The following is a 13854-nucleotide window of genomic DNA, read 5'->3' as shown; positions in this document are numbered from 1 at the left end:
ATTGCTCACTATTAGTATATAAAAACACAATTGATTTTTTATATCCAACTTGTATCATACAACATTAATAATAAAAGCTATAATTCAAGAAACTTCCCTGATATAAAGTTTAAAAGTATTTGTAAAAGTACATACTGAAAGAGTTATCAAACCAAAATGACTTTTCTAGTAATATTATTAGACGTTAAAGAAAAGCAAATAAAATAATTTGACCAGATAAGCAAAAAGAGCAAGTTATTTATAAGTAATTTATGACAAATAAAATTAGACGGTCATCCAACTTTTCATCAGCAACACTTTGTCATAGAAAATAGCGGAGGATGGAGTCACACGTCTTAAATAATTAAGGGAAAAAGGTGAGCCAATAATTTTATATCCAGGAAAACTGGCTTTCAAATATAAAGGGTATACTGTTGTCAACTTAAGCAACACTATCCCATAAGTTCTTCCTGAGGAGTCTAGAAATGACTGAATGTTCATTGACATTAGGATTGTAGTCCTTATGAGTTACTTATAGAACCAAGATTCAATGAGAGTTGAGTAGAAGTATAGTATGTAGCAGCTATATGCTTCAACAATGTAAATATAGTACAACTACAAAAATGGAGGGGTGAGGGGAAGAGCTTATACAAAGAGAAGTTTAACTCTCTTTAATAATCATACCAGTGGTGCTATTGGTATTGTTATTTTGAAACTGTTATATGTGTAATATAAAGCATGTTGTAATCATGTGATATGTAGTTCCAGCATTTTCTGTGTCTTGAGAAACAGGATTCTTAATGTGGAGGAAAGGAGATACGTATACAATATAGATGCGCTTGTGATGAAGAGGGAACACATGGAGACCTTCTGGGGTATCCCACAAAAGTCGAGCTCTTGACCTCACTAATAGTTACAAACATGTTTGCTTTATACCAGTTCTTTAATCCATAGATTTGTTTTGTATGAATTTCTGTATCTTTCTTTCATTTTATAATAAATGGTTAGACAAACAAAAAAGTTGTAATAGGATTTTCCTCACCAAAAATTTTAATATTAGGCAAACTTACATAAACCTAATAGAAGTTTGCCAGTAACTTTTACTAAATGTGTTACTTTGGTGGCGGAGCTGTAGGTGGATAACTCGAACCAGGGTGTCCCACCACATCAGACTTACACCCTGGCGTTAAGTAAATCATTCGTATCTGTGCCCATTTGCGTGTGTCCCTCTCTCTGACTGAGTGCCTCACACCACTTCCATATCTCTTCCCTGCTCCTGGAATAAGTTCCTTCAAAGCCCAGTTCATGTGGCACTGCCTTCATGATTCTTCCTCAAAACGCTTAAGCTGAGTTGGCTCTTACCCTTCGTACATGCAGTATCTTTGTTTTCCCAGTGAATTGTTATTACTTGTTTATATCTCCTTGATAATGAGCCAGGGACTGATAATTGTTCCTTTTTTCTTTCTGGTATACAATACAATATCAGTAACTATGAGTGAATAAATCAATCAGCCAAAATTAGCAGAAAGAAAAACATGACACTCAAGGAGCTTGTAGGCTAGCTATAGAAGCAGAATATCCAGAAATGCATCAATAAAAGATTTTTATTTTGTTTTGTTTATTTACAAAGTAGCATATAACAATTGCAGATTAATAGAGAATTTACTGGATACATAAGTAGGAGAGGAGGAGGAGAATTATTGAGGTCTATGAGGAGCTGTAAATGAATGAGTTTAGCCTCATCTCCATAGTTGATTGGTGGAGAATGGGTACTCTAGGCCAAAGCAGTTGATTTGGAAGGGACCAAATAAATATTTAATGAATAGTAATTTGCAGAAAATTGTTATCATAACTGAGTCGATAATGGAGTCATAAGAAATCAGGTTTGGAAGACAAAGGATGCCCGCTGGTACCTGTTTAGTGTTTTGTTTTGTTTTGTTTTCTTCTGTTTCAATTTTGATTCACTACAACAGTTAGTAAGTAGTTGTAAGGGACTTTTTATATTAAAATTTTTTTTAAGTATCCTAAATATATATGATATAAAAATGCAAACAGTGTACCTTCAATTCCACTCTCCAGAGGCAACCATTTTTATGAATTTTTTGTGTATCCTTTCAGACATTTCCTATGCATATACAAAGATATGTACATATACATACAAATATTCACTAATATCTAGACCCATATGTATATCTTATTTCTTTTTAATATAGGAATAGCATGACCCTGTTTTTAAATTGCACAATATTTAATTTCCCCTATAATGCACATATAGGCTGTATCTTATTTGATAACATTATGATAACATGTAGTATGTTTTTCTTTTTGATCATATCTAGGATCATTTAGTTATAATAAAGAAATTTATTCCATTTTCATTTATTGTCATAATAGATAAATCTTATCATATTTTGTTACTCTCTTATTTACTGCTTCCTCTGTTTTCTGTTTTTTACTCTCTGGTTGCAGTTTTGTTTTGTGTATTGCTCTTCTGCTGATAATTTGTTGTTTTACTGGGTTTTTTGTAATTGTATTTCATATACTATGACCTGTTTCCTGATTTATCAACTTTAAGCAGTAACTATGGATGCCTGCTTTAAAAGGTGAGGAACGCTTTCTCCTAAATCACCTCCTTGTTAGCTTCTGATTTTCATAGTGATTTTTTTTTTTTTTTCTGTACACGGGCCTCTCACTGTTGTGGCCTCTCCCGTTGCGGAGCACAGGCTCCGGATGCGCAGGCTCAGCGGCCATGGCTCACAGGTCCAGCCGCTCCGCGGAATGTGGGATCCTCCCGGACCGGGGCACGAACCCGTGTCCCCTGAATTGGCAGGTGGACTCTCAACCACTGTGCCACCAGGGAAGCCCATAGTGATAATTTTATATTGTCAGAGTTTATAATATTTACATTTTTCTGTAACTATTCTTCCTACAAATGTTTAGCCGTCATTTTATATTTAAATGAATGTTTTGCTCACCTCCACACCTGTCATTCCCCAGCTTTGCTGGGCTGAATTCTTCATTTGGATTCAATTCTTGGTTGGCTGCTATTCATTATTAAGTAGTTTTGCAAGATGGGTCAACAAGCGTTATATTCTCTTGAGTTTGTAAATGTTTGAAAACGTTTTTCTTTTATCTTTATTTATGTTTGAGGCCAGGCTGAATTTGCCTGGATTTTTAGATAACTTGATTTTTCTCTTGACACAATACTTAATGCTTACTACATGCAATAACCCCTAATATTTTCTCTTTTATTATATTTAATTTTCTTAACGCTTGTTATCACCCATTAAGTTAATTCCATGTTCTATGGTGTTTAATTTTTTTTTTTTTTTTAGAAATCTGTACTAAAATATAGTGTTAGATGACAGGGCATAGTGATCTAAGGTCACCAACCACTTGAATTCCATGTGTTCTCTCAATATATCTTCTTGCCTGGTCTGCTGGGTGCACTGCCCTAAGGGCTTGTTTTCTATGGCCTTCCATTTTGGGAGAGCACAACACCCTAACAAGAGATCAGCCTGCTTAGTGAAGCCTCTTAAATGACTTAAGGTTTTATTTTGCTGGGTTCATGTTTATCTCTGCTCTGCGCATCCTGCCCTATCAGCTACAAAGCAGGTTCATGCTTCTTTTCTCTTCTCCCCATTTACCTCCATGAAGTTTCTTCAGGGTAGAAGGAAATTTCTTTCTCAGTGGAAATCTGTCTCTTCTAGCCCTGCCTCTCCTCCCTTCTGAGGTTGGAACCTCACAAAGATTTACCCTACAATCCCAATGTCCTACCCCTGTCTTCAAACTCTCTTTTTCTAAGTAAAGGTTTGTTGTCTATAGTCCTCTGAACTCTTTCTCTTACTTTCAGTAAAATGCCTACCCTGCTAGAAACAAAGGTGTATATCAACTCTTGATATACTATCCCTTTTGGATTGAGTTTGAATTTCATTGCATGTTTTAAGATTATGGCTGTATTCTAATTATATTGTAGATGGAATTTTCTTCCCAATTTCTCCATTGTTCATTCATTTAGAGTTCAGGGAACAAAGTAGAATAACCATACTCTTACTCTATCATTTATCACAATCTTCTGTTAGAGATCCTTGATCTGACAGAGATATGTTATAAATGCTCTTTTGAGGAAGATTATTCTAATCACCTTTTAAGGTATAGATTAAAGTGGGATATGGTGACATGCTCAAAAAATCTTAGAATAATCTAGCCAGCACAGTCTAATAGAACCTGCTACAGTGACGGAATTAGTCTATATTTGCACTATCCAATTTAGTAGTCCCTAGCTCATGTAGCTGTTGAGTACTTGAAATGTGGTTTGTGAAACTGAGAAACTGAATTTTAAATCTTTTTAAATTGTAATTAATTCCAATTCAAATTTATATAGCATCATATGGTTAATGGCCACCATATTGGGCAGTGCAGATCTAGGCAATATAAAGCCTGAACACTAAACTGTGGCTAAAGAAATGGAAATAAAAGAGGGTATCCAAGAGGTATAATGGAAAAAAGAAATAACAGTGTTTTTGTAGGGGAAGAGAGAGGGAGGAGATTTAAACAATTCAAAAGCAAGTGTGCTGGAGAGAATGAGGAAGCTGGTAGTACCATCTAATCAAAAGGGGATATTATCCAGGGCTATTTTGAAAAATAGATATTTTAACAGGTTGAGTTCCCAGTGGTAAGGAGACATCCACCTGGAAATGACTATATAAACAATTAGAATTCTCACACTGAATTGGAACAGAGGGAGGTCAGAACAACCAAAAAAAAATCTATTTCCTTGACATTTCTCTCTTGAGAGAGTCTTCTCTGCTTCCATACACCCCTTTTCAGAGATTGCCTTGTCCTCCCCACACGGAGAGATCCTGATATATGGCATAATAATGATGGTTCACAGAAATTACTATTTCACCTACTGAGTGATTAATATGAAATTAGTTACTGAAACACTCAGTGGTGCAGAGAGGAGAAATTTGGTTTTGTTTTAAAAAGGAAAAATACAAGGTAAAATATTGCTTTGCATATATGGAGTAACTTTTCATCTGAGAATCTTTACATACTCAGCAAGCTTAATTAATGAGAAAACCTCTAAAAAAGAGAAATGATGAAATAAGGAACACAGATTCTAGTGTTCTGTTTCTGTGATTTTTAAAAGTCAAGCTTGGTGCTTTCCTCTTTCATTAATGCACAAGTGTAGCCCCGTGTGGCAGCCATGAGATGTTCATCTTTCTGCTGAGTGATTTCTCTAGAAGGCATTCCACTTAGGAGGAGTAGTAACCACACAAAATCCCACCCCCTAACTTTATTGATGTCCTGTGCTCTATTTGCAATGGAAATCCATCCATATCATCACAGTGCAGCAAGCATCCTCCAATAATCCAGTCTGCACTGTCCCTGGAAAGATTGTTTTGTTGCAGAATGGAGCAGGTTATCTTCTTCATCAAAAATTATTCAAAACAAACATCCATGAATCTGGAACTAACATGCATTGAAAGAGGACAGGCAGGGCCTCTTAACAGGTACCCTACTGTGTAATCTTCCTTTCATCTTCATTCAAAATCCCTTGGAGATTCAAGCTCCCCTTTGCACAAAATATAAATTCTTCTCATTACTTATATGTAGGGTACATGATTTGACCTAGTCAAAAGAGATATGCAGTAATGTATCCTGGCATTTATTTTCATCCATTGTGACTTGAAGATACTGTTTTTTTGGTCCTATACCTTCTTCATCATCTTTTTATTTTTCCTTCCTCCTCTCTACTCAAAGGGGGAAAAAAAGCCAAAAGGGAAAAGACCTTGAAAAATCATGGCTTTTAAAGATTTTTACAAAGAGTTTGATGTTCTGTAAAATAAAACTAGCTACCATGTGCAAAAATAGCTGTTTTTATTTGAAGAGGAAAAGATACTGAGAGAATTCAGTTTCTGTTTTTTCACTCATCCAGGCCTTCAATATACATTTCCAGGCATATATAGATCTTTCACTTCTAGCCCACAGTCCTCTCATATTCTCTGAGCCTAGTTCTTCAGATTTATCCCCATCCTTTCTTGAGTCTTTCTTTCACCACCTGAGCCAGCATCATCTTATTTTTCTCCTCCTGTACACAGTGTACCTTGTTTGCCCGGTGATGTGAGGTTACATTCTCTCCTCGTTAGTGGAGAACACCTCCTGACACCATCGAATCACCATCGTCCGATAAGATGCCACAGTGACCTTTCCATTTTAACATGTAACTGGGAATTTAGGAGATCTGGCCTAACACTTTCCAGACTAAATGAAAAATTCTCAAAATTCAGTTGGATTTGGAATCCACCAAAGTATTTTTTTCTGCTCCCATTCCCAGTCTACACAGTAAGTACGCTGATTAGCCGTAGCATTTTGTAATATCACTAAAGGCTTTAGAGCTGTGGAGTTCTGCCAGTAATGGTGTTTAATTCACTTATATGCACCAATTCGTCTCTGTCAGGAGCCTATTAATTTCTTCACTATTTTACTCTGTCCCTAGCCCCTGTATAATGAAACACAATGATCCCCATTTGTGTAACCAAAAAACATAGAGTCTCTCATAAATTATCTCTGATCCCACTGCTTTTAGTGACCAGAAAGCCTCTGTATTTCTTTTTCATATTTAAATCAAGTTTTGCAAGCTCTTTTCTTTAGAAGAATACACTAGAACTCAAAGTCACCAAATGATAAAATCACAGACAAAGTATAAGATTCTGATGGGCTCTTTAACATGCATACCTGTCCCAAGTCAGACTTCTTTAATATTACACCAAAGATGGCCTGTTCCCATGAGCACAGCCCATTTATAGAGAGGAAATGTTACTGAAGATCAGCCTCTGACTCTGCAATCAGCCCAGTCGTCAGTGGGCAGGATATTAAAATACCTATAGCATTGCTATAAAAGTAAAGACCCTGTAACAAATAAAGGTCAGAGATATAAAATTGATCCTGTGGAATCTGCTGTTGGCATTTCTGCACGGTGTGATCTTGAGTATCCAGGAAAGTGACAGTTAAGTGACTGACTAGGAGGAATTAACATAGATTCAGGAGAGTCTCTCATTGGGTCAGCATATAAACTCACATACATCTTGTTCTGCATTTTTCAGGATTGGGGCAAAACATCAGGAGCTAAGGGAAAAGCAAGCAAGAGGTCTTATTGATTATGCTGCTGGTGCAATTGGATCACTGCATGATATGGACGATGATGAAATGGACCCCAACTATGCCAGAGTAAACCACTTCCGGGAGCCATGTGCATCAGCAAATGTCTATAGGTCTCCATCTCCCCCTCGGGCTGGACCACTGGGGTACCCTCGGGATGGCCGTCCACTGTCTCCAGAGAGAGACCACTTAGAGGGTCTCTATGCCAAGGTCAACAAGCCATACCATCCACCAGTGCCAGTTGACAGGTAATGTAACTTATTGAAAGATGAATGTAGTTTTAATTCAGTAAGTTTCAAATCATCTCTACAGCTGAAGCAGATAAAAATATATCCTTCAATCTATTAAAACTGAAATGACATAGTACCCTTGACAAGTGCTATGCTTTGACCTACCCGTAAGGTATCAGCCAGCAAAAATAAAACAATTGACAGTTCTAAGGTGGCATGGATGAATAGTAGTAGTCGAGTTCATGAGGCAACAGGGAACAATTTTTGAAGGAATATTGTAACAGAGAACTAGTGATAAAACTTTGAAGGAATATTGTCCTTTCTCCTAAGAGCCCTAGTAGATAAGACTTATTCAAGAAGATGGCATGACACTTGGAGGTGAAGAGTCAGAGAAGAGAGTGGTGACTTCTAAGTGGGTGTAATTATAGATAGCCTCAGAATTCCAGAAGACTTTGCAAAGGTTGGGATTTTCTACTGGAGGCATATGTGATCCTGCATAGATATTCATGGGTGATCAGAGGTAGAAAGGAGATAATCTTGGCAATAAGAGTTTGATGAAGTAGAGAAAGATAAGAGGTGACAAGGCCAAGGATCTTTAGGCTTCACAGCTGAGGAAAGAGATAATAGGACCATCTGTCAGTGCAATTGAAGTAGGTAGGGAACAAGATGATTCCAACCCCACCTCCTGCCAAAAGCAAAATGCCTTATCCCTTGAAAGGCTGGTATAAGAGACTGTTAGTCAATATATATTGTTAGGTGACCCTTGGAATTACACACAGAAGGAATGAGTTGACTGACCTTGGTTTAATCTGCTGTAACTTGAAGTCTGGAGGGAGGAGGTGAGGGGGGAAGGGTGGCAGGCACAAAGAGCCCTCATTCCAGATGAAAAAAAGACTTGTTTTCCAGATTCCCTTTGGTCCTGACAACCACCCAGTCCCTATTAGTAACCAGCTTTTGTGTGATGGCGTGATATATCGTATATGTTTACCGTTTACATTTCCCCAGCTGGGTGATATTATGCACTTTCAATTAGGTTAGGGAGAGGAAGGAAAATCATGGCGTTTTTATGCAGACTGTGAAGTGCAGCTTCACAAGACTGATTACCTTTCAGAGCCTTTCCAATAACCAAGTGGGAAGGAAGGAGCAATTTTTAATCCTTACTGTCAAGCCTCCAGGTTGATAGTATTAAAGAAAGATGGTCAAGTTTTTCTTTGGGATAAAATGAAAATATAAATTCCTGTGACTTTGTGAGACAGCCATAACAAAACTGTTAATTCAGAGGACTGATTAAAAGCTGGCCTTTTTCTCCCAAGCCTTTATAAAGGGTTGAATTTTTATCATGTAAATAATGATACCAGGCATGAGTCTCTTCTGGCCCAGATGACAGCCAATCTTCCCTTCTCTAAACCAGATAGGTCTTCATAGTAAACCCCTTGGCAAATGCCCTCTGCTAGAATCCCAGTGCAGAACTGTCTCTAGGAACCTCCAAAGCCAACATTTCCGATTCTAATTCCATGAAAATAAATAATAAGCATTCTGTTTAAAAATGTCCACTACTCAAATGCATGTGGAGAATTCTGTGTTAAGCCACACTAAACAGGTAGGTTTTCTTACTTCTTTCTTCTTATTCCCAATGGCTAATGTGCATTGTAAGTCTCTAAGTGGAGCGTACAACAGTCAATGCTATCACTCCTCAATTTTCTGTCACCTAAGGCTTTTTTTTTTTTTTTTTGCCAAACATTATGATGGTTCTTTGGAACACTAGAAGATTCTATCCTGAAGCTAATTTTCACCCACATAGATTTGACCTGGACAGAAATTTCTTAGGATAATTGTAACTGTAACCACTATAGAATGATATCAGGGAAAAAAATGTTATTTACTGCCCAGCCCAGACATGTATAAGCAATATTCTTTCCTTTGGCTCTGAACTCTTTGTATTAATAAATGATCTAGGGCTTCCCTGGTGGCGCAGTGGTTGAGAGTCCGCCTGCCGATGCAGGGGACACGGGTTCGTGCCCCGGTCCGGGAAGATCCCACATGCCGTGGAGCAGCTAGGCCCGTGAGCCATGGCCACTGAGCCTGCACGTCCGGAGCCTGTGCTCTGCAACGGGAGAGGCCACAACAGTGAGAGGCCCGAGTACCGCAAATAAATAAATAAATAAATAAATAAATAAATAAAATGATCTAAAGTTCTTTCAGTGGAGTTTTAGACAGTTGTCATATTTTTGGATAACAGATCAAAGTGTAGCTCTTTATATTCAGAATTATCTTTATTCTGCTCTTATCTTTAATCATATTTAAAAATTATTCTGCTCCTTGTTCTTTAAGTCTTAAGCAGTTTTTGTCTTGGCATATAATAAGCATTCAATAATGTTAGCTATCGTCATCATATCATCATCATTATTATTATTATTACTGTTTTTTATCAGTGAGGTTCTGAACTTTCCAACATGCCTGGGTCCAGGTGAGACTAAGCGAGTTGCTGTGGCAGCATTCCGAACAGTGCCCATAAGCAGGAGCTCTGAGCTCTAACCCTACCTTATTTACAGTTAGAGGCCTGTCATTCTTTTAGTCATCTGTACAGACTTTCACTCACTCAGTAAGTGTTCATTTGGCACCTACTGTGTTCTAGCTACTGTTGTAAGCTCTAGGGATGATACAAAGATGACTAGATATGGTCCCATTCCAGAGGAAGTCATATTCTAGGGAGGAGGGAATCAACACATGTAAAAATAGATAATTGCAATTTAATGTAAACAGAAGAAATAGAAGCTTTTCTTTTCTAACTCTGCTGCTCACAAAAGGTCTCCAAAAGGAAATGATATTTGAAATGGCTCTGGAAGGATTCATAAGAACTGACCAGATACAGTAGAAAAATTGTTTTTCTTGCAGACTAATTAGCATGCACAGGGGTGAAGTGGCCGGAAAGAGCATGGCACATTAGGGAAGCTCAGAAGCACCCAGAACATGGAGAGTGGATGGGAAGGAAAGTGAGAGGAGGTGAGGCTGGAAAGCAGATTGGAGTCAAACTGTGAATGAATAGGTTCCATCCTGTACTCACACTTATGAATTGGTAGTAGCTGTCTGCAAGTCTGTGTTAAGAAGGGTTCTGATCAGGTTCCCAGAGGTTGGGGATGAAGGGAGAGATGAACGGGTGAAATACAAAGAATTCCTAGGGCAGTGAAAATACTCTGTATGATATTATAAAGATAGATACATGTCATTATACATTTGTCTAAACTCATAGAATGTACAACACCAAGAGTGAACGACAATGTAAACTACAGACTTCGGGTAATAATGATGTGTCAGTGCAGGTTCACCGTTTTAACAAATGTACCACCCTGGCAGGGCATGTTATTAAGGAGGGAGGCTATGCATGTGTGGGTGCAGAGGGTATATGAGAAATCTCTGTACCTTCCCCTCAATTCTGCTGTGAACTTAAAACTGCTCTAAAAAAATTAAATCTTAATTAAAACAGAAAGAAAGAAGGGTTCTGAAGTTATGCTTGAATAGTGGTGTCTGCCCTGGGCTCCAGAAGGATGAGCAGTAGTGTGTGTGCAGTGGGTGGTCCTGTGCACAATGGGAGCCACCAAAATGCCATAATTAGGTAATGAGCTGATAGATCTGTATTTGGGGAAAATAGCTCTGCCAGCTTGATGGCAGACAAAAAGGAAGATGGTTAGATGGTGAGATAAATTAAGAGATGATTAGAGTAGTGAAGGATGGCAAGGGTCTGGGATAAGAGAGTGGCACTGGAGACAGGAGAAAATAAGAGACGGCCCAAAACCTTAGCTTAAAACTAGGAGAAAGGGCTTCCCTGGTGGTGCAAGTGGTTGAGAGTCCGCCTGCCGATGCAGGGGACACGGGTTCGTGCCCCAGTCTGGGAGGATCCCACATGCCGCGGAGCGGCTGCGCCCGTGAGCCATGGCCACTGAGCCTGCGCGTCCGGAGCCTGTGCTCCGCAAACGGGAGAGGCCACAGCAGTGAGAGGCCCGCATACCGCAAAAAACAAAAAACAAAAAACAAAAAAACCTAGGAGAAAGGTGTTTAGCAGAGACCACAGAGGTAAGATTTTCAAATGCTTCAGAGAGGTCATTAGAATGAGGACTAAAAAGAGGATTTGGGATATGACCACTAAGAGGTTATTAATGAATTTAGAGAGAACAATGTCAATAGCCAGATAGGAGGAGAGGGAAAATTACAATCAGAGAGTTGATTAGGAAGTGAGAACTGAGCGAGCATGGTGGTAAAGAGAGAGAAGAGTAGTTGTAAGATGGGAAGGCTTGAAACCTTGAAATTCTTTACATGGCAGTATTTCAGAACTAACAAGAGAATTCAGAGACCATCCAGAATAGCCTTCTCTTATTATCATTGCAGAAACTGAGGCCCAGAGAAACTGGGTAACTTGCCCAAGATAGCACAGCATGGAGTCAAGACTTTATTTATTTAGTGTCTACTAAGTGCCAGGACCTGAGTTCAGTAGTGGGTCCATCAGGAAACAAGGAGGAAGATGGAGACCTTCTTCTCCATATGGAGCTTACTGTCCACTGGATGCTACAAATGTAAACAGGCAGTGAGAACACAGTGTGAAAAGTGCTCCTGTAAGGGAAGCATGGGGTGACTGCTGAGTTTGGGGTTGCTGGGTTGGAGGCACAGGGAACAGTGTGGGCAAAAGCCAGGAGGTGAGAGGAAGCACGCTGTGTTAGAGGAACTAGAGGAAATGCAATAAAATAGAAAATAGAAACCGGAGTGAGAGGAGTAACAATGAGAGATAAGACACGAGGGTCAGAGAGCTGGGCAAAAGGCCGATGACAAAGCCTGGTGGGCCTCCGTGAGGAGTCTGGACCCCATCCTGAGAGGTAGGACAGGGCTTACGGAGGGTTGAACTGTGAGACTTAGTCCTGGAATTAAACCCCGCCTAGGCAGTGGATCCTCACCTCCTCATCTGCAAATGGAAGGTTATATTGACAGCCTCACATGCTGTGATGCTTAAGTACGATTTTGCCTTTTGCATTTTGGGGGTATCTATATAAAGTATACCTCTATGTGTTCATATATCTCTGTGTCCAAGGAACATGTCATATTGTGTGGTTCACAGTGGCTTCTGAATAGGGGCAGCTTCTGCCTCTTACCTCCCTGCTTCTCAAGGGTTGACCCTGAATGCTCAGCCCTTCTGAGAAACACTTGGCTTATAAAGGATTCATCTTTACAAGATGGTGGTTAAAATAATCCCTACCACCATGACGGATTCAAAAGACTGCATTTGCCCCAGACTGTTTCTCCCAGGATTTGAACAGAGCATGGGCTAAGTCCCGTCCCCAAAGCCTGACAACTACCTAGGGTCTACAGTGCATTAGGCTCCCTCCACAATGCCAGCATTTAAAGGCTCCCACAGTATATGACCATTACAGCCTTATGTCTGGGTGAAGATACAGTAGTCCCAAGTAGGGACAATGGAATGTGTGTGTGGCCCTTGAGGCAGCTGAGGTTCTGCGCTACCCCACGGGGTTATCTGAAATTCTTTACCAGAGTTAGCCAGATGTGTGGAGCCACACACCCCATCAGTAAAAATGCTTTTGGGTGTTAACTCCCCCAAATATGTGTATTTGTTTCTAAGTGATATTCACTTATTTACCTTACTAATATATGCATTGTAGAATACACACCAAATATAGAAATTAATAAAAGAATGAGATTTTGTTTTAAACATAAGTAATAGTTCTAATGTGTTCTTCCTCCTCTCAAACGGGGTGCACGCAGCTCATTTTGGAGATGATTGGCCTCAAGTTCAGGCTCCATGGGGATAGGAACCTTGCCTGCTTTGGTTCACCATTATCTCTACAATTCCCAGAACAGTCTACACTCAATAAATAATTTTTGCTCCAAGTAACATTTACCATAGATCCTGGATCAACCTACCTGGACGCAGAATCTAAACCTCATTATTAGCCCTTCAGATATTTGAAGTGGCTGCTATGACCACCTTCTTTAACAAACATTTATTGAACTCCAGCATGAGGCAGGCTCTGTGCTCAGAGCTGGCTTTACAAGGATGAAGAAAACAAATACATAACCTTGAGAAGTATAATCATTTCTTCAGTATAAACTCCCCCAGCTATCTTAGTCATGTCTTATGTTATAATCCACATCTTTAGCCTTCTTGGTAGCCGTATTCTGAGTACACTCAAGTGTACTGAGTTTATGACTGCCCTCTGTTGAGCATGCCATGCAGAACTGGATGCTGTGTTTCAGATATGGTCAGAAAAGCACAGAAATCGATGGGACTCTTACATCCTTTGGTCTTAATTCTTTACACTTGTTAATGTGGCCTAATTAACAAGGCAACTAATCAGCTGTCATTATTGGCTCACATTGCACCAAGTTAAATATTTGCTTGTTAGGTTTGGCCAATTGTTATAGCCAATAAAGATATTTTAAAGTATTGATTTTTGTCCTCCAATATATTAGCTATCCT

At 39.2% G+C, this 13854-nt stretch overlaps 1 protein-coding gene across 2 annotated transcripts in view; it reads left to right on the top strand.

Moving 5' to 3' along the window:
* PARD3B (par-3 family cell polarity regulator beta) overlaps positions 1–13854 on the top strand; it is a 1069130-nt gene that overhangs the window by 864531 nt on the left and 190745 nt on the right. For both annotated transcript variants that reach the window (XM_082629936.1, XM_082629937.1), the window contains exon 20: positions 7089–7391. In XM_082629936.1, coding sequence (XP_082486062.1) covers positions 7089–7391 — 303 coding nt within the window. The remainder of the gene's footprint in view (positions 1–7088; positions 7392–13854) is intronic.

This window comes from Mesoplodon mirus (assembly GCF_964341445.2).
Source record: "Mesoplodon mirus genome assembly, chromosome: 8".
Taxonomy (NCBI): Eukaryota; Metazoa; Chordata; class Mammalia; order Artiodactyla; family Ziphiidae; genus Mesoplodon; species Mesoplodon mirus.
This window is presented reverse-complemented; position numbering and strand designations above follow the sequence as displayed.